General features: G+C 45.2%; 2 protein-coding genes across 2 annotated transcripts in view; one reads left to right on the forward strand and one right to left on the reverse strand.

Moving 5' to 3' along the window:
* Positions 1 to 24,578, forward strand: part of LOC309543141 (uncharacterized protein) — a gene marked incomplete at its 3' end in the record, with an annotated part of 1,180,881 nt that overhangs the window by 203,986 nt on the left and 952,317 nt on the right. The gene's annotated exons all lie outside the window — the stretch shown is intronic.
* The window catches only part of SMG5 (SMG5 nonsense mediated mRNA decay factor), a 41,467-nt gene that overhangs the window by 12,456 nt on the left and 4,433 nt on the right, over positions 1 to 24,578 (reverse strand). Inside the window, 14 exon segments of the mRNA XM_082242526.1 lie at positions 1,392 to 1,567; positions 1,820 to 1,895; positions 3,509 to 3,678; positions 4,699 to 5,352; positions 7,700 to 7,831; positions 13,945 to 14,153; positions 15,113 to 15,181; positions 15,694 to 15,819; positions 18,240 to 18,318; positions 19,579 to 19,668; positions 20,235 to 20,324; positions 21,667 to 21,823; positions 23,087 to 23,116; positions 23,118 to 23,211. Coding sequence (XP_082098652.1) covers positions 1,392 to 1,567; positions 1,820 to 1,895; positions 3,509 to 3,678; positions 4,699 to 5,352; positions 7,700 to 7,831; positions 13,945 to 14,153; positions 15,113 to 15,181; positions 15,694 to 15,819; positions 18,240 to 18,318; positions 19,579 to 19,668; positions 20,235 to 20,324; positions 21,667 to 21,823; positions 23,087 to 23,116; positions 23,118 to 23,186 — 2,127 coding nt within the window. The 5' untranslated portion in view covers positions 23,187 to 23,211.

Consider the following 24,578-nt stretch of genomic DNA (forward strand, 5'->3'; position numbering starts at 1 on the left):
GAGATAGAGAGGGGGGGGTGAAAGAGATAGAGAGGGGGGGGGGTGAAAGAGATAGAGAGGGGGGGTGAAAGAGAGAGAGAGGGGGGTGAAAGAGATAGAGAGGGGGGTGAAAGAGATAGAGAGAGGGGGGGTGAAAGAGATAGAGAGGGGGGGGTGAAAGAGATAGAGAGGGGGGGGTGAAAGAGATAGAGAGGGGGGGGTGAAAGAGATAGAGAGGGGGGGGTGAAAGAGAGAGAGAGAGAGAGAGAGAGGGGGTGAGAGAGAGAGGGGTGAGAGGAGAGAGAGAGAAGGGGTGAGAGAGAGAGGACGGGGGGGTTAGAGAGAGAGAGAGGACGGGGGGGGGTGAGAGAGAGAGGAGGGGGTAAGAGAGAGGTGGCTCTAGCAACCAGTGGCCAATAGAGTCTCAGGTGGAGGAGGGGGCGGATTTTTAGCTGCCCCCAGCAAAGTGCTGCCCTAGGCCTGGGCATTGTCTGCCTAGGTAAAAATACAGTACTGCCTCTGACACCCGGGGACCCGCGAGAGCTGCCTCTCACATCCACTTCTGGGGCCTTCAGGGGCTGGCCGCCATTTTCTCAGGGCCTATACTCACCTCCATCACTCGCAGGCCTGCAGGCGCTTCTCCACTCCGGCCTCATTGCATACCTGCCTGCTCTGCTCTCTTCCCGACCGGACTCTAGGCACTTTCACACGGCTCCCATCTACTCACTGTATAGCTGCGGCCCATGAATATGAATATTAAATAAAGGTTCCCCACCCCTGAAATATAGTGTATGGCTCTCACGGAATTACATTTGAAAATATGTGGTGTTCATGGCTCTCTCAGCCAAAAAGGTTCCCGACCCCTAAATTATACCCCAATAACTCCTAACAGCAAAGTCTATAAGAAATAAGTGCATAAAGTCTGTGTAAAAGAATTTGTATAGCTATGCAACATCAGCGGCAGAACCCCATTGAGCAAAGCAATAACTCTAAGGAAACAACCGTGCGATCTGAAGCCGCTGATTGCTCGGTTCCGACAGCTCCCCGAGCAGAGAGCTGCCCCCTCCTCGCTCACTGTAGCGCTGGTCTGTGGAGTGGGTGGGAGTGGCCGGCCAAGGCTCTCAGTGGCTCACTGAGGGGCTGAGCTGGATGGTGCTCTAGGCATGTGGGCGGATCCTGACTCCATGACTGATCTTGCCCGAGCCTGGATTGGCTCTGTGATGTCAGCAGACAGCGGACTTCAGCTCGCTGCCTGCTGAAAACGAGTCATATGGAACGAACGATCCATAGGAGATGTACAGCCAAACTAGCTGAGGCTGTACTTCTTTAAATACATTTTAATAACCAGTATTTTTCAGTAGCGGACCCCCAAATTTGTGAACAACTCTTATTGGATGAGGACTTTCCTGTACCTCCTCCAGAATGGTGAGATCCGGCCTCTCCTTCTCAAAGTTGAACTTGCGGTGTGCAGCCTTCAGCGGAGGAAGGTTCCTCAGTGCGGCGTCCTCCGGGAGCAGCAGGTGGGTGCACAGGTCTGCCTGCTCACATCCCTGCAGTAAGTTCTGGACCTCGCTGCACAGGGCGATTCCTGAGAGAGGGAGACAACACACAGCCTGGAATCAAGATGGAGTCACTCACGTTCGCTATCCAATAATATGAAACAGAGGACCTCAGTCATAAAAAGAAGCCGTGTTGGCAACAGCCATCAGATATTTCTTTTTTTTTTTTTGCTTTCTACCCTGCGCCAAACAAGGCTGCTGGAATCTGATTGGCTGTTACAGGCAACACAGACACTTTCTGTATGGGGGGGGTCTGTATGTTAGAGGGGCTGTTACCTTACCGGATTCCTGGATCTTGGATGCCGATGGTAAGAGGTTTAAAAGCACAGATAATCGGTTCCACAAACTCTGCGAGCTCTGCGGAAGGAAATGAAAGGGTTAAAACAAAAACCGTAACCGGCAGCCAAAGAGGATCTGTCACTTATTGGGATATCTAAGCCACCAATCAGCTTTGTGCCGTTTTATAGATTTTATTCGCTAATAAGGGCGATTTTCAGAGCTGACCTGGTTCTCCTCTGTGAACTGGGCCCATGGGATCCATTGCAGAATGATCCTAGGCCCTTGGGATCCATTGCGGAATGATCCTAGGCCCTTGGGATCCATTGCGGAATGACACTAGGCCCTTGGGATCCATTGCGGAATGACCCTAGGCCCTTGGGATCCATTGCGGAATGATCCTAGGCCCTTGGGAACCATTGCGGAATGACCCTAGGCCCTTGGGATCCATTGCGGAATGACCCTAGGCCCATGGGATCCATTGCGGAATGACCCTAGGCCCATGGGATCCATTGCGGAATGACCCTAGGCCCATGGGATCCATTGCGGAATGACCCTAGGCCCATGGGATCCATTGCGGAATGACCCTAGGCCCATGGGATCCATTGCGGAATGACCCTAGGCCCATGGGGTCCATTGCAGAATGACCCTAGGCCCATGGGGTCCATTGCAGAATGACCCTAGGCCCATTGCAGAATGACCCTAGGCCCATGGGGTCCATTGCAGAATGACCCTAGGCCCATGGGGTCCATTGCAGAATGACCCTAGGCCCATTGGATGCATTGCAGAATGACCCTAGGCCCATGGGATCCATTGCAGGATGACCCTAGGCCCATGGGGTCCATTGCAGAATGACCCTAGGCCCATGGGGTCCATTGCAGAATGACCCTAGGCTTATGGGGTCCATTGCAGAATGACCCTAGGCCCATGGGATCCATTGCAGAATGACCCTAGGCCCTTGGGATCCATTGCGGAATGACCCTAGGCCCATTGGATCCATTGCAGAATGACCCTAGGCCGATGGGATCAAAATGCAGAATGACCCTGGGCCCATTGGCCACCATGTTGTTGAGGTCCTCTTAGAAGACATTACGCTACACATGTATATTCAACTAAATCAGGTTAAAGGAAGTTCAGGTAAATTGCCCTATATGAGACGTTATACACGAGACGTTATACGTGAGACGTTGTACACGAGACGTTACACACGAGACGTTACACACGAGACGTTACACACGAGACGTTACACACGAGACGTTACACACGAGACGTTACACACGAGACGTTACACACGAGACGTTACACACGAGACGTTACACACGAGACGGCCCCCTTGTTGTTCATTTCTTATATTGAGATCAGGATGGTCCAGTTGAAAACTTGATCAACAAGACCGCTGATCTCATGGAAGAACCCAACTTGTCTTTTATAGATGGTTTCCCCAATGATTGGCCGCCTTTGGTGGCCTAATGATTCTCAGCCAGTGTGAACAAATCAGAGTCTCCTGGCACATCGGAGTCACTCGGTGTACACAGAGTTATGTCTACCTGTGCACACATGATGATGATGATGATGAAGTCTGGGTTATATCTACCTGTGCACACATGATGATGATGATGATGATGATGATGATGTCTGGGTTATGCCTACCTGTGCACACATGATGATGATGATGAAGTCTGGGTTATATCTACCTGTGCACACATGATGATGATGTCTGGGTTGGTCCTCAGCCAGTCCAGGAAGATCTTGACAGAGGCCAGAAGCCCCTCGGCGGTAATGACTTCCAACTTCTCCTGAAGGGTCCTCTCAGTGTGACAGGACTTACTGCTCACAATACTCTCCTCCGAGTCAGAGATGTCCCCTATAATAAGAACGGAGACAAACCAGTATGAATCAGGACACCAATGTGTGCTAAAGAGGTCAAAGATGAAACATTTACAATGACGTCACTCTGCTGTGATCTCCGAGTCCATTTGGAGATGAACTACAAACAGTCCATCCATTTCTGAGATTGAGGCCGACCAAAGATGGATGGAAATGTGTCTGGTTCAGTAGGATCCGTATATGGACAGGCTGGTTATACTGAAGTCAGCTTTTTCTTGTGTGATTATTGTGAGACTATAGCCATCAACAGTGATCATTGTATTCTGAGAGAAACAATGGGAAACCTTCGCTGTCAGAATACAATAGTGGAAGAAGAGGAAGAAAGAGAAGGGGGAGGAAGAAGGAGAAGGGGGAGGAAGAGGAAGGAGGAAGAGGAAGAGGAAGGAGGAAGAGGAAGAAGGAAGGGGGAAGAGGAAGAAGGAGAAGGAAGGAGAAAAGAGGAGGAAGGAAGGAGAAGAGGAAGAAGGAAGGAAGGAGAAGAGGAGGAAGGAAGGAAGGAGAAGAGGAGGAAGGAAGGAAGGAAGGAGAAGAGGAGGAAGGAAGGAGAAGAGGAGGAAGGAAGGAGAAGAGGAGGAAGGAAGGAAGGAGAAGAGGAGGAAGGAAGGAAGGAGAAGAGGAGGAAGGAAGGAAGGAAGGAAGGAAGGAGAAGAGGAGGAAGGAAGGAAGGAGAAGAGGAGGAAGGAAGGAAGGAGAAGAGGAGGAAGGAAGGAAGGAGAAGAGGAGGAAGGAAGGAAGGAGAAGAGGAGGAAGGAAGGAGAAGAGGAGGAAGGAATGAAAAGAAGAAAGAAGAGGGAGGAGGGGGAGGAAGGTGGAGGAGGAGGAGGAGGTGGAAGAGGAGGTGGAAGAGGAGGAGGAGGAGGAGGAGGTGGGAGGTGGAAGAGGAGGTGGAAGAGGAGGCGGCGGCTATAAGAATGTGTGCATAATCCCTTATGTATGGATCTGAATGGTTACGAATGGACATTCCACATACAGGTACATTATAAACATTAATCTCTACCTTGCTCTGCAGACTTCAGTTTCTCCACATCTCCATTCACCAGTGGAACTTGTTCTTTGGCGCTGTAGGCCGCAGGCTCAGAGGAAGGTTTCACAAAGACGTTGGTGAAGGTTGGCGCCAGGCGAAAGCAACGTTTGGTCTGAAACATCTGGGTGGACATGGCTTGGAGGTTGCTGGCTATACTCGCCTCGCTGGTGGTGGGCCCGGGACAGGTTACCGGGGTCTCCTGAACCTCAGTTTTGGCCGGGCTCACTGACTTTTCCTCACAGGCTTTGGCTGCTTCCTTAGGCTCCTTTGGACTCTTGCGTTCATCACCGTGGTCATCCTCCATATCTTCCAAATCAGAGCGTGACTCCTGACTGTTCATATCCGAATCGGATTCTATGTCAAAGGCGGCCTCCTCATCGCTCTTTTCCGAAGCGCTGTCGGAGTTGTCGCTTCCTTTGGCCGAGCCGCGGCTGGAGTCTGAATCAAACCCCTCGCTCAGGTCGCTCTCGTCTGCCTTCCGCGCGTGACGCCGCCTACGTAGGCGGGAGAGGCGGGAAAACTTGTGATTCTTCTTGGCTCTGGGTTTGGATCGCGGCTGCTTGTTGACCTGGTTTATCTCCGGCTCTTTCTCTATCACATCTGTGACCTCCCTGGATTCCGGGTCATCTGGTACATGCAAAAGAGCAAATTTCGGGGAATTCCAGACTTTTTATTCTCAGTATAGTATAAAAGTAAAGACGACCTAGGATTTACGTCTAGTTTTTATTGATATCAGTGTCACCGTTTGGGAGATTCGCTCTCACTTTCCATCCCCTTTGATTGCTAACTGGACAAGATAGAAAAATCTACATTTTTACAGTTGCCACCAAAGCACGAAGAGAGGGAAAATCTCCCAAAAGGGGACACCTTTTTTGATGACAACTCTAAAATTGGACACACACAGAGGCACTATCCCTTCCCTGCCTTATTAATACATTAGAAATGGGTTTTGGCTCAAGTTTCTATACAGGCGTCTCTGAGTTACAAACATCTTTACATACACCTCATACTGAGGGAGACAACAGGAAGTGAGAGGAAATCTCCCCCTAGGAAGGGAAATTCACTCCTGGAAGAATTATGGGAAAAAGGAGCTTTATCACCAATCCTTATTTCCACAACAACCCAAAATATTCACAATCCAATTGTCGTTTTTATCTTTTTTGGGGGCATTTGTAAAGCATTTTTGAGCTTTGCCATTTTTATCAGCAAATAAAGAAAAATATCCCTTACATCATTTATTACTGAATGTTTAGGCAATTTCAGGGCTTTCTTCCACATTTATCAATTCTTATTCATTCATTTTTTTTGTAAGAGATTAGGGGTTATGGTAAGGGATTATTTGTTTTATTGTTTACTTTTGATTTATTTAGTTAGGTTAGAGTTAGGGGTTGGGATTAGGGTTAGAAGGTAATATTAGGGTGAGGTTTTGAGGTGAGGTTTAGAGGTTAATATAAGGGTTAGAGGTTGGGATAAGGATTAGGAGTTTGGATTAGGATTAGAGGGTACTATTAGGGTTTGGGATTAGCAGTTACTATTATGGTTAGGTATTATTAGGGGTTAATATTCGGGTTAGGGGTTGAGATAAGGTAAGGATTAGCAGTGATTAGGGTTAGGATTAGAGGTTACTATTAGGGTTAGAATTAGGTGTTATTAGCGGTTAATATTAGGGTTAGAGGTTGGAATAAGGGGTAAGGATTAGAGGTTTGGATTAGGGTTAATATTAGGGTTAGGGGTTGGGATAAGGGTTAGGATTAGCAGTTATTACGGTTAGGATTAGAGGTTACTATTAGGGTTAGGATTAGCTGTTATTATTGGGGGTTAATATTAGGGTAAGGGGTTGAGATAAGAGTTGGGATCAGCAGTTAATATCAGGGTTAGGATTAGAATTAGAGGTCACTATTAGGGCTAGGTGTTAATATTAGGGTAAGAGGTTGGGGTTAGGGTTTAGGATTAGCAGTTAAAATTAGGGTTAGGATTAGATTACTATTAGGGTTAGGATTAGATTACTATTAGGGTTAGGATTAGATTACTATTAGGGTTAGGATTAGATTACTATTAGGGTTAGGATTAGATTACTATTAGGGTTAGGATTAGATTACTATTGGGGTTAGGATTAGATTACTATTAGGGTTAGGATTAGATTACTATTAGGGTTAGGATTAGATTACTATTGGGGTTAGGATTAGATTACTATTAGGGTTAGGATTAGATTACTATTAGGGTTAGGATTAGATTACTATTAGGGTTAGGATTAGGTATTATTAGGGGCTAATATTAGGGTTAGGGGTTGGGATAAGGATTAGAATTAGCAGTTATTAGGGTTAGGATTATGGTTTGGGATTAGCAGTTAATATTAGGGTTAGGATTAGGTGTTATAGGGGTATTATTAGGGTTAGGGGTTGGGATAAGGGTTTAGGAGTAGGGGTTTGGATTAGGATTGAAGGTTACTATTAGGTTAAGGTTTAGGTGTTATTATTAGGGGTTAATATTAGCGTAAGGGGTTGAGAGAAGTGTTAGGATTAGCAGTTAATATCAGGGTTAGGATTAGGAGTTTGGACTAGAATTAGAGGTCACTATTAGGGTTAGGATTAGGGGTTAATATTAGGGTTAGGATTAGGGGTTAACATTAGGGTAAGGGGTTGGGATAAAGATTAGGATTTAGGATTAGCAGTTAATATTAGGATTAGGGGTTAACATTAGGGTAAGGGGTTGAGATAAAGATTAGGATTAGAAGTTAATATGAGGATTAGGGGTTAATACTAGGGTTAGGATTAGGTTAGGGGTTATTATATTTATTCATTATAATTATGAAGAATATTTATGTATTTGTATTTTACGGTTCATTATTCAGGTGATTGGAGTGGAGAAGTGAACCGTCTCCATAGAGAATAACTGATTTTTTTTTTCCAGCAACAAAACGCCGAGGTGTGAATGGGGATTAAAACTCGAGCAATGACCTAGAATGATCACTCACCTGGATTGTCGTTCTTGAAGGCGGGGGTGGAGCTTTCCTCCAACTCGCTCTGCAGTCTTATATTCACATGGTTGACCAAGTGGGAGAAGAGGGCCAGGGTGAATGCTATGGCAGCGCTGTACTGCTTGGAATCTGGAGAGATCAGAGGGGCAAAGGCATGAAAATGAGGACAATCATTAGGATAAGGCTTTGTTCACTCTGGGTGTGTCCGCCTGTGGACGGCCATGTTTACCTACATAGGGATGCACGGGTGTTCCGTTCAGGCAGTCCCCCATTGATGTCAATTGGGACCCAGCAACTGCAAGGACACAGACGTTGCCCCCAGGTGCAGGGCCCCCAACGCACAATGGGGGTTGATTTACTAAAATTGGAGAGTGCAAAATCTGGTGCAGCTCTGAATAGAAACCAATCAGCTTCCAGCTTTTATTATCAAAGCTTAATTGAACAAACTGAGACAAAAAAGTTGGTCCCAGATGATCAGTGACATAGAATTGCCATCATCCCATGAAATCGAAGGGTATGGACAACTGGGCCTTCGACCAGTTTGTCCTTTCCATGCTGGACTTCATCCTCCACAATAACACTTTTGTTTTCCAGGGCTCCCACTACCTCCAGGTGCAGGGTGTGGCTATGGGGACCTGCTGTGCCCCCACATATGCCAACCTGTACCTGGGGGAGTGGGAGCGAGTGGTCTTCTCAGACGGGGCCTTGTCTATGTACACCTGCCATATACTCATATGGCAGAGGTACATAGACAACGTTTTCCTCATCTGGGATGGCTCCCTGGATCTTTTGGAGACCTTTTTGGAGTGTCTCAATCGGAACGTCTTCAATTTGTTTTTCACCATGGTGGCCGATGAGAGACAGATTGATTTTTTGGACGTGACAATATATAAAGGGGAGGATGGCCAACTACTCAGCAAATTATTTCGGAAAAAGACAGCTGGCAATAGCGTTCTGCATGCTGGCAGCTTCCACCTGGAGTCGCTCAAGAGGTCGATTCCCTACAGCCAGTTCCTCAGGGCTAGACGGAACTGTTCGACCTTTGACGACTTCCGGGTGGAGGCTGACAGCTTGACCGAGCGCTTTCTGGCCAGAGGCTACAGCAAGTCGTGCTTAAGAAAAGCATTTAATAAGGTCAAAGACTTGGAACGTAGGGATCCAATTTTCAAGTCAGGAAAACGGCGTGTGGATCACACAGTTAGAGTGATCACACGCTATTCCAAAGAGCATGAAACTATAGTCAGAGTCCTTACTAAACATTGGGACATCTTGACAGATGACTCAATGCTATCCAAATTTGTTTCCCAGAAACCGTCCGTGACCTATAGAAGAGCTGGATCTATCGGCCAGAAATTGGTCCAGAGTGAATTCAAAGGGGACCGCAGACGCGACCCCTGTCGTAAGTGGGGTACCTTCCCCTGTGGTTCTTGCTCCCTCTGCCCTTATGTGCAGAGGAGACTTTCCTTCATCCTCCCTAATGGTGACAGCCATAGACTGCGCCATTTTGCGAACTGCAAGACCAGGGGGGTGGTCTACTTGGTGGAGTGTGAATGCGGTTCATTCTATGGTCGGGAAGACGAAGCAAGAGTTTCAGGCTCGTGCCAACAAACACCTGGCAGGCATGCGTATCGGCAACCTCTATCTGCCCCTAGGCAGACATGTGGCTTGGGACCACCAATACCGCATGCCCAGAGTTAACTTCACCGTCTTGGACCGCATTCACATTCCACCAAGGGGCGGGGATTGGAACAAGCAATTACTCCAGAGGGAGGCACGTTGGATCCAGATTCTCGATGCCACCAAGCGACCAGGCTTAAATGAGTCAGAGAGTTTTAGACCCTTTTTGCAAGGGTTTAGCTCTGGCAAGACCGACTAAATCCCTCCTAGTGTCCCCCCCACTTTTTTTTTTTTTTTCTCCCTCTTTTTTTTTTTTCGGTATTTTTATGTCTCACCATCAGATATGTATTTTGAACAACAGGGCGGAATTTTTTGGTGTAGTTAACATAAAAAATTTTTTGCAATAATTGTTTGCACAATTTTTGTTTCTTGCTCATTATATTTTGTGTATTTTGTAATTGTTTTGGTTGTTATATTTGGGCATGCATTCTCAATCCATGGATTATGGATATTTTTGATTATGGCAGGCACTCTTTGGCATGGCTTGGGGGTTTTCATTCCCCCCCCTTTTTTTTTTTTTCTCTTTTTTTCCCCCCTTCCTCTTGAGATACAAGCCTCCTTTTTTCTTTGTAGGCACCATTGTGTTATTACATCCCCCCCCTTTTTTTCTATCAGCCATTAGGTTAGGGTGGGTGGCATTTGGTGCCTTTTGGATTAGAATTATAACAATTATTTATATCCCATCATATACATTTTTTTGCTTGTTTTTTTACCAAATAGAGGAATAATTTTTGTTTTGTTTGGTGGTTTTTCTCTGCCCCTCCAGTCCGGCACATGTAGGCCCCTGCACTTGGATATTCTACCAGTGGGGGGTCATAGTACATTGCCTAGCGTGGCTCGATTCAGTTCTGCCACGCTGCGCATTGGTTCTATTCAGTGTCAGTGGCCGTTAGTCCTTTGTGCTCCTCTTCTTGAAGACCGGATGTTGATGGTGACGTCACTTCCGGTCCATGCGCGGAACGCAGCTACTTCCGGGTAGCGCGAACCCGCGGGAGTGTAAGGAGGGCGTGGTCTTGTACCACGCTTGACTCCTTAAACAGAGGACGCCAAGACCCACAGTTGGTGCCATATCCCCACGCTCCTCCACATTGCAGGAGGGAGCTAGGGGTTCAACATACACGTGGTATTTTACTTGGAGCCATCACGGATCTCCCTCGGGATCAGCCTGAATTTGGCCTGGCCATATTGGGGACTTCAACTTTTATGATTGTAAGTAACATCTATACATACATTTTTTGAGCTCTGAGCCCTTGGGTATTTTTTCTCAGCCCCAGCCAGGCATTTTGTCTTGATGGCTGAATCGTTTTGATTAAAACCCCTGTTTTTTGCTTTTAAAACCTGTAGCTTTGCCTAGTTGATTATATTGGCTTATATACCACTATACATGTTATGTTTATTTCCGTTTTTAATGAAAGAAAAATTCCGCGCAAATGGATCTGATTATTGGATTGGCTGCAGCCTACCCCAAAAATATAGTGCAAAACTATATCAAAAATGATAGAAGTATGATAGGGTAATTGGCGCTGCCAATGTTTTTTTTAAAAATGTGTGTGTGTATATATATATATATATTATATATATATATATATATATATACACACACACAGGGGAATGGTATATCTAACAAATGCAAAACCAATGTATAAAAAATGTGATAACGATGGTGTAAATAAAGGTCCTTATATATACCCAATGGTTTCAATGTAATGCCACAGTATGTAATCTAATCCACAAAGGATATATTTATATCATAAATGAGTAAATAAGACAACATAAATAAATAAAATGTGTGCAGTGCCAATAAATATATTTCAACCGGTGGAAAATAAGTGAATCTAAAAATAAATAAATAATTAACGTGACTGGTGTAATAAATAATTTAAACACTAGGTGGCAGTATTGATAAAAAATGTAAAGTGTGGATATCCAAGTAAAAATTAGTTGTAATGTGATAAAATGTGCCAAGTGGTATGTTAATATCAAAAAAACAGTCAATACTAAAAAAGTGAGATAGTGGATATCCAGGTGAAAAATCTATATATAAAATAAATACTGAAAATTAAATATCGTGCCAAGTGAAGGTAAAATAGTTTGAAATCTATAAAAACACTTATAAAAATTCCAAGAATAAATATACACAGATAATTAAATAGTCCATAATAAAAGTGAAAGAAGTCCACAAATATTGATCAATATAATGATCCTCCAAAGTGGTGCAATGATAATGTGCTATAAAGTGCCAAAGAAGGTTTTCATGGATGGAGGGGGTGCAGTACATCACTATATTAGTGTTTTCTATCCATATAATCTCGGACATCATTGATAACACTCTGGAGTGCTGCCCAAGATCCCATACTACATCGCTTGCCTAATTATCTGATTACTGGAAGGAGGAAGTGCATTTGATCCCAGAAGGAGCGGAGAGGCTCACCGCAGTTTTTTCGGGGAACACCCCATTAAATCCAACGCTGGTTACCCCTGTAGGGGTGCCGCTCTCTGGTGAGTGCGGGCTATATAGGAAGGGGAGCACGGAAATTCCCTCACCCGACACCCACAACCTGATCCATCACTGGGAAGCACCCCCTCCATCCATGAAAACCTTCTTTGGCACTTTTATCTACATTATCATTGCACCACTTTGGAGGATCATTATATTGATCAATATTTGTGGACTTCTTTCACTTTTATTATGGACTATTTAATTATCTGTGTATATTTATTCTTGGAATTTTTATAAGTGTTTTTATAGATTTCAAACTATTTTACCTTCACTTGGCACGATATTTAATTTTCAGTATTTATTTTATATATAGATTTTTCACCTGGATATCCACTATCTCACTTTTTTAGTATTGACTGTTTTTTTGATATTAACATACCACTTGGCACATTTTATCACATAACAACTAATTTTTACTTGGATATCCACACTTTACATTTTTTATCAATACTGCCACCTAGTGTTTAAATTATTTATTACACCAGTCATGTTAATTATTTATTTATTTTTAGATTCACTTATTTTCCACCGGTTGAAATATATTTATTGGCACTGCACACATTTTATTTATTTATGTTGTCTTATTTACTCATTTATGATATAAATATATCCTTTGTTGATTAGATTACATACTGTGGCATTACATTGAAACCATTGGGTATATATAAGGACCTTTATTTACACCATCGTTATCACATTTTTTATACATTGGTTTTGCATTTGTTAGATATACCATTCCCCTGTGTATATGTATATATATATATATATATATATATATATTATATATATATACACACACACACACATTTTTAAAAAAACCATTGGCAGCGCCAATTACCCTATCATACTTCTATTATTTCCGTTTTTAGGCACCACATGTTAAGGGGTACTCTTGCCGGTATATACCCCCGTGGGCAGACTCTCTGTGCCAACGCAACATCCGGGACAGCCTATGAGCCGCTCCGGTTCCTCCTTGGGTCAACAATCACAGTATATTACCTTCCGTAGAGGCTTGAATCTTCATAGCAACTGAAGTTACTTAGTTGTTATAAAGAGGATTTGGTGGGTATCTTTCCATGCATATGTGCCTACATTTCCAATATTCATGTCCGGGGGTGGGAGTTTGGTGACGCATTCATGTACCTAAATTGTTTCTTTAACAACCATTTCTATGCGTTTGTTTGTTGGTCATTTTTTCTGTCTTTTTAGGTAGGAAAATAAAGGGACCACCAGTTCGTATATCCCTGATGAAGATTGGAACTTAAAAGTTCAATAAACTATTCGAAACGCGTTGGATTGAACATTCTCCCTCGCCTGGGATTTTTATCCCCGGTGCGGGAGGGGTATATATCCCTTGTTTCCTTACAATTCATGTTTCAAATGTATTACATTGGTTGTCTGTATATATTGTGACCTTTGTGATCCATGACCTGTTGTGGTTTTCCACGCCTGGTCATGGTGCCTTCATATCTGTTAATCAATGACATGGGTTGACATTTTTTATTACAACAATAAACAATTTACATTTTATCTATTGCTATTTTTCAGTAATTATTGCCTTTAAAACCCCCCCCCCCCCTTTCCTAAGAGGAGACCAACACTTTCAGTGTTATTTTTCTTAATTGAACAAACTGAAGCTTGGTTTCTATGCAGAGCTGCAAATTTTGCACTCTCCAATTTTAGTAAATTAACCTAATTGTCTGCATTCAGGACCTGCACCGATGTTAAAAAGGGAGCAGAGTCTGTCTCCGTGCAGCCGCTGCGTCCCAAATGAGATGCCTACACAGAGATGCATGGAATACCTCTGCAACCCCATGCAGGTAAAATCAGACTGTAGTATGCCCAGTGTGAACAAGGTCAGATAATGGTGAGATTAGGTGTCAAACTGGCCGCCCGCCAGCTGTTGCGGAACTACAAGTCCCATCATGCCTCTGCCTGTGGGAGTCTGATGCTTGTAACTGTCAGCCTTGCAATGCCTCATGGGACTTGTAGTTCCCTAACAGCTGGAGGACCGCCTGGGTCAAAAAGAACCAAAAACGACTTCCATCAACCTCAGAGACCTCACCTGCCCTCTTCAGGCTGTGAACGCTCATCAGGCAGATCACCACCATCCTAAAGACCAGCAGGTCTGGCAGGAAGGAGTATCCTCCTTCATACTCCTCCTCGTCCTCACTGGCGGAGCTCAGGTTCTGGGATGACGGTAGGTAGAACATGCACAGGTTGTAATCCTCCAGAACAGACTGGCACAGAGAGGTCAGCTCCGAATCCACCGAGCTACAAGACAGAGAAAGAACCGGTTTGGACTGACAGGCATTCATTTAATTAACCGGACATTAACTGACACTTTTCTGGAGATCAGTGACACTAATACAGTGATCACTGCTAAAAACATGCACTGTCACTGTATTGATGACACTGGCTGAGAAGGGGGGTTAACATCAGGGGCGATCAAAGGGTTAAATGTGTCCCTAGGGAGTGCTTACTAACTGTAGGGGGAAGGCTTGTACTGTGGAAAGACAGATTTGTGTTCCTGCTGCGCAGAAACACAGGATCTCCTTCTTCCCTACTAACAGAACGCCATCTGCCTTGTTTACATAGGCGGACCGCCATTCTGCCTCTCTCGGTAACGATCGGCGGGTGCTAGACCTGCTGACTGGATCTCACTGTGATTAGTCGCCAGCAGTGCGCGCCCAGGACCGGGAAGTACAGAATCACGTACCTGTATGCGATTCTGTACAGAGGAGCCGTATATGTATGTGGGGCGGTCAGCAAGGGGTTAAATCCACACCTTCATTATCAGTGTAGGTGTCCCTTTAACACAAGCGGGTTTACTGAGGGGGGGGGGGGGGGGGGGTCACTGACCTTTGACATGAGGGGGGGGGGGGGTCACTGACATTTGACACATGGGGGGGGGGGGGTCACTGACATCTGATACATGGGGGGGGGGGGTCACTGACATTTGACACATGGGGGGGGGGTCACTGACATTTGACACATGGGGGGGGGGGGGGGGTCACTGACATTTGACACATGGAGGGGTTACCTGACCCTTGTCACATGAGGAGGGTCACTGACCTTTGACACATGAGGGGGGGGTCACTGACCTTTGACACATAGGGGGTCACTGACCTTTGACACATAGGGGGTCACTGACCTTTGACACATAGGGGGTCACTGACCTTTGACACATAGGGGGTCACTGACCTTTGACACATGGGGGGGGGGTCACTGACCTGCTCTTTGGCTGTAGTAGTCTCTGCAGATACATGAAGCTGACCAGCAAGCGTTTTATGTCCTTACATCTGAAAATTAAAGATGGAGAACAATTATGAAGAGAACCTCTGAATCAGTGAGGTCAGTCCAGCGATCGCTGCATGACATTTCTCAGAGTGGGTATGCTGAAGGTGACAATAGTGACCAATGCCTGTGTAATGTGTGATAGAACAGCTGCTTGTTCCTTTCAGAAGCCCGTGTGACAGAGTGACAACCCAGAAGCACAACTGGGAGACATGGATTGAGTGTTGTCACCCTCTTACAGGAAGTGCCTGGACAAGGACCTTCATGGCAGGATCACCAGGGATAATATTAACGAGAGCTGAACATTTGAAAAGCATGAAATGATATGAACATGTAAAATGAGGATATGAGAATTTGGTGACTGGATTTTCATCTGCTTTAACCATTAATTATCCTGAGCTTCAAGACTAAAATCTAGTAAACAGAACACACACAGCTGATATGCAGGTAATTCGTTAATAACATTTTTATTTTCATGTTTTCCTGTGGTCATACATCGATCGGCGTTCCTTCTCACCTCTTCCTGCTGGGTGACAACTTGCGATTCTCAATCTTCTTCAGCTGATGAAACATTTTGGCTGCCTTGTCATACAGTCTCTTCAGATTCCCATAGGCGCCTTCAAACGAGACTTCCGACTGGATACTGACAACAATTCATAAATACATTAAACTACAAAAAATTATATTATATTTTATATATATATATATATATATATATATATATATATATATATATATATATATATATATATATACACACACATATGCACACACATACACTAATATATATATATATATATATATATATATATATATATATATATATATATATATATATATTTTTTTTTTTTTTTTTTTGCACCACCGGATATATCAGTGTTGCCGATAATAGGACGATCTCTAATATATATAATTTATATTTATTTATTTATATTAGAGACTGACCTATTATCGGTGGCCGATATGCACTTTCCCCGATATATCGGAATCGGCCCCTGAGGTTACCAATATTTTCGGAAAGTGCTTGTACCGGAGTCATGCCTGCAGCTAGAGGCCTCACCCCAGCACCGGCGTCCATAGCCGACGGTCAGCTGACTTGTAATGACAACAGATGCAGCTGAGAAGCCACTCGGCTGTCATTACAAGGAGCGTCCCACCGGGAGACCCGGGCATCCTACCTCCACCGCCGAACAGAAGACCCGGTGTAGCATGAAGGTGTGTCCCCATGAAAGCCGGTATTCCTGCCGCAAGTGCGCATGCGCTGGTCTCCATGTAAAAAAAACCCAGAAGTGATGTCATGACATCCCTTCCAGGTACTCGGTGCTGAATTAAAAAAAACTGACAGCATTCAAAACAGCCAAACTTGGCGTTTTGAATGCTTTTCAGTGCCTAGGAGGGGTTTGGGGTCTTTTAGACCCCTGAATCCCTCCACAAGGAGTACCTTTAGAAAAAAAAAAAAAAAAACATTTTTTTACATGTCCGAAAATATCGGCATATACTGATATCTGATGACCAAAATATCGGTATTAAAAAAACGATATTGGTCGATAACTAATTTTATATTATATAATATATATATATATATATATATATATATATATATATATATTTATTATGTAAAAAAAAAAAAGATTATTATAATTATATATAAAAAAAAAAATATATATATATATATATATATATATATATATATATATATATATATAAAATCTCTCACTATCTATTCACATACACTATATTACCAAAAGTATTGGGACGCCTGCCTTTACTCACACATGAACTTTAATGGCATCCCAGTCTTAGTCTGTAGGGTTCAATATTGAGTTGGCCCACCCTTTGCAGCTATAACAGCTTCAACTCTTCTGGGAAGGCCGTCCACAAGGTTTAGGAGTGTCTATGGGAATGTTTGACCATTCTTCCAGAAGCATTTGTGAGGTCAGGCACCGATGTGGATGGGAAGGTCTGCATCGCAGTCTCCTCTCTAATTCATCCCAAAGGTGTTCTATCGGGTTGAGGTCAGGACTCTGTGCAGGTCAGTCAAGTTCCTCCACTCCAAACTCACTCATCCATGTCTTTACAGACCTTGCTTTGTGCCTCTCCTGAGAACGATCAGGCTCGTCCCACAGATTGGTTCCCACTGTGTCCAATCACAGTGGGAGCGGGTCACTGGCGGTGCGCACGCGTGACCCAGACCCAGTGCACGAAATCACGTATGTGATTTTGTGCCGGAGGGCCACCCCACTGCAATATATCTGCATGGGGCAATCCATAACAGGTGAAAGCTAAACTCCAGGCAGAAAAGTCTTCCAGTGCAGTGGGGCTGTGCCAGCACAGCAAGGGTTAATTTCCACTTGTTGCGAAGGAAAGATGACTTACCTGATCCTCCCTGCACAAGACCAGTCCTTGCAGCTCCTACACCCTCTGCACTCTAGTGGGCTATTCCTGATGTCATTAAGCCCAGAGCCCTATAGCCCTGCTCTAGATGTGAGGACGCCAGGAACAATCCACATCTGGATTGTGGGGGGAGCACCGTTTGCCGGAGGAACGGAGGATCAGATGAGTATAAGGCTCTCCCCTAAACAAAAACACTTTTTTTTTTTTTTTTTATAGAGTTGGGCTTAAAGACACAGAGGGGGTTGATTTACTAAACCAGAAGAGTGCAAAATCTGGTGCAGCTCTGCAAAGAAACCAATCAGCTTCCAGGTTTTATTGTCAAAGCGTAATTGAACAAGCTGAGGTTAAAAGCTGATTGGCTGCCATCCACGGCTGCACCAGATTTTGCACTCTGCAGTTTTAGTAAATCTCCCCCTGTGTGAATGACATCCACATTACAGGCTGCTTTAGCACAGTTTCAGTCCAATATCTGATTAATATTGAACAACAAAGCAGAACAGGCCTACATTATATTGCACCACCGTTTTTCTTAACAGGTCTGGTAGAAAAATTGTACCGGTAATAAGAAGACTGAGGTGTCCCCCCAAATAACCCCAACAATACAATACCTTTACAGAGCATGCTCAGATATACAGCCTGAGGCCACGCCCAGGCTGTGATGTCACTCACCAGCGCAGGTAGCAGTAAGTGGCCTCTACATGGTAGTATTTGCTCCCCGCCAACGTGCCGAGCTGGTTAAATGGCATTCCTGTGATGAAGAAGATCACAACACGTTATCCAGGCAGCTATGTGACTTCATTAACCCTTCAGATGACAATAAACCCGTGGAAATGCTTTGTGTTGGCGATTATTCAGTGTATTTTGTCAGATGTGTATTACCCTTCAATACTGGGCACTTTGTCCCCCTTCCAGCCCAGGCCAATATTCAACTTTCAGCATTGATGAACACTGATCAGGGCTGCACTGATGAGAGGAGACTGCGCTGATGAACACTGATCAGGGCTGCGCTGATGAACACTGATCAGGGCTGCGCTGATAAACACTGAGGAGGGCTGCGCTGATAAACACTGAGGAGGGCTGCGCTGATAAACACTGAGGAGGGCTGCGCTGATAAACACTGAGGAGGGCTGCGCTGATAAAACACTGAGGAGGGCTGCGCTGATAAAACACTGAGGAGGGCTGCGCTGATAAAACACTGAGGAGGGCTGCGCTGATAAAACACTGAGGAGGGCTGCGCTGATAAAACACTGAGGAGGGCTGCGCTGATAAAACACTGAGGAGGGCTGCGCTGATAAAACACTGAGGAGGGCTGCGCTGATAAAACACTGAGGAGGGCTGCGCTGATGAAACACTGAGGAGGGCTGCGCTAATGAAACACTGAGGAGGGCTGCGCTAATGAAACACTGAGGAGGCTGCGCTGATGAAACACTGAGGAGGCTGCGCTGATGAAACACTGAGGAGGCTGCGCTGATGAAACACTGAGGAGGCTGCGCTGATGAAACACTGAGGAGGCTGCGCTGATGAAACACTGAGGAGGCTGCGCTGATGAAACACTGAGGAGGCTGCGCTGATGAAACACTGAGGAGGCTGCGCTGATGAAACACTGAGGAGGCTGCGCTGATGAAACACTGAGGAAGGCCGCACTGATGAAACACCGAGGAAGGCCGCACTGATGAAACACCGAGGAAGGCCGCACTGATGAAACACCGAGGAGGCCGCACTGATGAAACACAGAGGAGGCCGCACTGATGAAACACAGAGGAGGCCGCACTGATGAAACACAGAGGAGGCCGCACTGAAGAAACACAGAGGAGGCCGCACTGATGAAACACTGAGGAGGCTGCACTGATGGGGCCCCCATCACCCTTGCTGGTTACCGGCAATCCTTTCCTCACATGGTGACAATGAGGGGAGATACCGGCAGGCATTAAGTGAGAAGACTTAATAATTTTTAGTACACAACCCAAGAATAGAGCCCCTTAACACCTCAAACCCAGAAACAACTCACCCATCTGTGGGACGACAGTCAGCGCCTGATAGTAGAACCTCTCCGCTAATTTCTCTGTGTTCACAAGGGCCAGTTCATTCTGATAGCGAGCTGCAGAGACAAAAAAAAAAAAAAGAAGTCAGTATAAATTATGGAAAACGGACATCAACGCCTAAGAGAGGATGGAGCAGAATTCTGTGATATAAACCGGGGGGGGGGGGGGGGAGGGGTGTTTACAATTGCATGGTGCAGCTCTGCATAGAAAATCAATCAGCTTCCAGGTTTTATTGTCAAAGCTTAATTGAACAAACTGAAGTTAGATGATTGGCTGCCATGTGGGCCCCCCACCACTATGCCCCATAGAAGGTTCCAGTCTAAACTGGCCCTAATAGGTGGATGTACAGTATATGTGTAAGGAAGGGACCGTAGACTGCAATCTCCTTGAGGACAGGGACTGATGTGAAAGTACAATATATGTGTAAGGATGGGACCGTAGACTGCAATCTCCTTGAGGACAGGGACAGATGTGAAAGTACAATATATGTGTAAGGAACGGACCGTAGACTGCAATCTCCTTGAGGACAGGGACTGATGTGAGCGTATAGAATATAAATACCTGTAATAAATAAATAAAAATAGGAAGATTACAGCTATGGAGGCTGCAGGAAGAAACATACCCAGGTCTCCCAGGTAGACCAGACATCGGTGGCATGCCATCTGGGCCCAATCCATCTCCTTAGCAGAAGCAGACACGGGTTTCTTGTTCCCTAAAAGGGAAATAAAGCAGACATAGCATTAAAGCAAACCCTCCCACATTCTATATAAATATGTACCTGCATTTGACTTGGTGTCACCCTATTGCAAACCTGCAGAGCTCAGACTGGAAAAGGAAAAAGCAGCACAATGTTGTAGTGCTCATGTGCTAACAAAGGGGACATGCCGATAGTAAGAGAGAGCAGAGTGACAGAGCAGTGCTCATCCGTCTGCTGCTTCTCCTTTCACTGTCCAGTCACAGGCTGAGGCCAGACCTATATGACGCAGAAAAATAGAAGGTCTCCGCCTTGTCAAACAATCTCAGGAATCTCAGGACTGGATGGACATAAATATAAATATTTTAGCAGGTAAAAGAGCTGCCATTTATGTATTTCAACTGTGGATTCAACAGTTTGCCTTGAGTTTATCTTTAATACATGGGAAGGGACTCCAGGATCACTGAAGCAGCTGTTGCATCATTTCATGCAGGTGGTCACTGACTGGGCCGTCATTCATCAGCGAAGTCACTGACTGCTCTGAATCATTCACTTTTGTGTAAATTTGCAGTTAAGCTACTGAGCTCTGTAAACTGTTAACAGGGCAGTCCGTCTAGGGAAGCCTAGAGAAAATGTTAAAACAGCAAAGAACCCCCCCCCTACCGGCTCCATATGAAAATACGAAATAATAATTTGCAATTTTTCCATATTTAAAAAAACTTTGTTACAGCTACCCATAATAAAGAAACAAAAATACAAAACCCACCACACACCCACTTTAACGCAAATGTTCCCTCCACATATACAGAAATACAGACTGGAAGGATAGTGTGTGTGCCTGTGCATGTGTGTGAATGCGTGTGTGTCTGTGTGTGAATGCGCGTGTGTCTCTGTGTGCATGCGCGTGTGTCTCTGTGTGCATGCGCGTGTGTCTCTGTGTGCATGCGCGTGTGTCTCTGTGTGCATGCGCGTGTGTCTCTGTGTGCATGCGCGTGTGTCTCTGTGTGCATGCGCGTGTGTCTGTGCGTGCATGCGCGTGTGTCTGTGCGTGCATGCGCGTGTGTCTGTGCGTGCATGCGCGTGTGTCTGTGCGTGCATGCGCGTGTGTCTGTGCGTGCATGCGCGTGTGTCTGTGCGTGCATGCGCGTGTCTGTGCGTGCATGCGCGTGTGTCTGTATGTGCGTGCATGTGTATGCATGTGTGTGTCTGTGCATGTGTATGTATGTGTGTGTGTGTGTGTGTGGGTCTGTATGTGTGAGCATGCATGTGTGTTTGTCTGTGTATGTGTCTGCGTATATATATATATATTTAAATAAATAAATATGTGTGTGTGCATATGTATGTGTGGGGGATGACTGACCAATCAGAGGGTCGGTGACGTGGGTCCAGTCGATGCAGCACTGCAGCTCCAGCTGGTAGTGGGACTGGATGTAGAGGAGGAGATGTTGGTAGAAGCCCACCCCGGCAATCAGGTGAGTGCGGTAGGCGCATTCTAGAGCACTCCGGCTGTGGATGTGCTGTGGGAAGATCAATAAGGATTAGAGGAATAAAAGCCATATAAACAACAATATACCAACCAATCTATCAACAGCAAAACTATCTGCCAGATGCCCAAGTCCAGACCCTCGCCTGGCCCAGACTTCTGATGCGGGGTACTATGCTAAGGGAATGACGGGGGGGGGGGGGGGGGGGGGGGGTTTGACACTCTGCACACTGATTTTCCTCAGTTTTGCAGTTTTCATTCAAACTGAAACACTGGGGACATCTTGTGGTGAAAAAGGGGTACTGCAGAAACAGCTCCAGTAAGCAGGTGATAGTGCAGATAGGGGTGTAGTGTTTTTATTTATTTTTTTAATGCCCCCCTGTAGTAAAAAAAAAAAAAAAAAAAAACATTTTGGAATTGCTTTTTACAAGAGTCTTCGAGATAAAATACACCCAGCCATCTGGTCCAATGTCTGTGTAAAGCTGACCATTTGATACCCACCTCTCCAGCACTCGCCTGCTGCTGCTTCTTCTGTTGCATCCACATCCAAAATGTCCAGAATTTGCTAGTTGAGGGGTCAGAGGGGTGGTCACCCCCTCCAACTTGCCATAGTGCTCGGCCTAGGGATTGGCTGCCATGACAGAGCAGTGCATCATAGGAGGGGGTAAGATGTTCCTCTATACTAGGAAGCATTGGGTATCTTACAGAAATGGCCCCAAAAGAATGACCGGGGTACAGGAAGGAGAGTGCTGAAGAGTGGTCGGTGGGTGGGCTTTACAACGCAGGGTGGGGCTAAGCACCATGTCAAGTAAAAAAGTCATATATAATCCCAGGATCTGGGGGCTTCCTTGTATACAGAAACAAGTAAAGGATTACCAAGGATACTTGCAGGTCCCATATGCCCGTGTTTTATACATTACACTGAAAATGTTCCCTACCCAATTAGCTCACTTTAACCCCAACACTGCTACTGCCGCCCACTTAAGAGGATCTAAATGCAAGGAGGCGGATGTGGCCTTTCAAATCTTTGTGACCACCAGGATTGGCCATCATGGCGGTCACATGACCAGAAGTTCCAGATCGCAAGTACGCAATGGGAGCAGCCAGGGACCGCTTATTTACTGTGTTGAGAACTTGCAGCGAGCATGCTCCTATACAGAAAAGCCATTCCCTGTGGACACATGTGTGTGACAGCTCAGCTTTAAAGCCCACCCCATATATGCATACAGCCTGTGAAAACAGGTGAAATCAGCTGGCACAGAACCCAGAACTCCGACTCCCCAGGCTGTGCACTCACCTTCTTGTTGGTTTTGATGAGCTGGATAACCCTCATAATAGACTTTCCTCCATAGAACCTCCTCCGCTTTCTTCCCGTAGTCCACAGGGTGGAGGAACATTAGCTTGACACACAGCTCCCTCAGCCTGCAGGACGGACAGACAGACAGAAGGTCACATGTGACTACAATACTCATCCATCACAGAGAGAGCGTTAAATCAGGGAATCCTCAAACTACGGCCCTCCAGTTGTTGCAGAACTACACCTCCCACGAGGCTTTGTAATACTCTGACATTCACAACATGATGGGAATTGTAGTTCCTGAACAACTGGAGGGCCCATAGTTTGACCACATAGGATTTTCCCTTTAATGACCAGGCATTTTTTGTGATACGCCACTGCATTATTTTAACTGACAATTGCGCGGTCGTGCGACACTGTACCCAAATAAAATTGACGTCTTTTTTCCCCACAAATATGAGCTTTCTTTTGGTGGTATTTGATCAACCTGTGCGATTTTTATTTTTTTGCGCTACAAACAAAAAAAGAGCGACAATTCAAAAAAAAAAAAAAAAAAATTATTAATAATAATAATAATAATAATAATAATATTTTTCACATTCTGCTATATAACATTCGCAAAAAAAAAAAAATTTAGAAATCAAATTTTTTTTAAATTTTAGGCCAATTAGTTTTCTGCTACATATTTTTGGTAAAAAAAAATTACCAATAAGCGTATTTTGATTGGTTTCCGCAAAAATTATCGCGTTTACAAACTACGGGGAAGATTTCTGTCATTTTTATTTTTTTACTAGTAATGGCAGCGATCTGCGATTTTTAGCGGGACTGCGACATTGCGGCGGACAGATCGGACCCCTAACTGACATTTCTGACACTTTTGGGGGTACCAGTGACATTACTACAGTAATCAGTGCTAAAAATATTCACTGTTACTTTAATAATGACACTGGCAGGGAAGGGGTTAACACCAGGGGCGATCAAAGGGTTAAATGTGTACCTAGAGGGTGATTCTAACTGTTTGGGGGGTCAGACTTGGTGGATGGAAACAGGGCTCCTGTGTTCCGAAATAACAAGAACACAGGAGCCCTGTGTCAATCAGTGACAGATGACCCCTAATCGGACCCTTGACTGACATTTTGGACACTTTTTGGGGGGACCAGTGACATTACTACAGTAATCAGTGCTAAAAATATTCACTGTTACTGTAATAATGACAAGGGGTTAAATGTAAGCCTAGGGGGAGTGTTTCTAACTGTATGGAGGAGGGGCTTGTGAAATGACCATAGAGACATGTGTTCCTATATAGAAGGATCACAGGCACTCTGTGATCATTGCAGGGAGAAGGACGGTCGGCTGTGTTTACAACATCCGACCGTCCTTCTCTCTCAGCGGGGAGCGATCGCGGGTGTCAGGCGGCAATCGGAGCCACCGGCCCCGTGCATCGGAGTCCCCGCTGCTGAGTGGGGGCGGGAGCGTGCCGCCAGTGGTGCGC

Source organism: Pelophylax lessonae (genome assembly GCF_965119305.1).
Source record: "Pelophylax lessonae genome assembly, chromosome: 13".
NCBI classification, from domain to species: domain Eukaryota; kingdom Metazoa; phylum Chordata; class Amphibia; order Anura; family Ranidae; genus Pelophylax; species Pelophylax lessonae.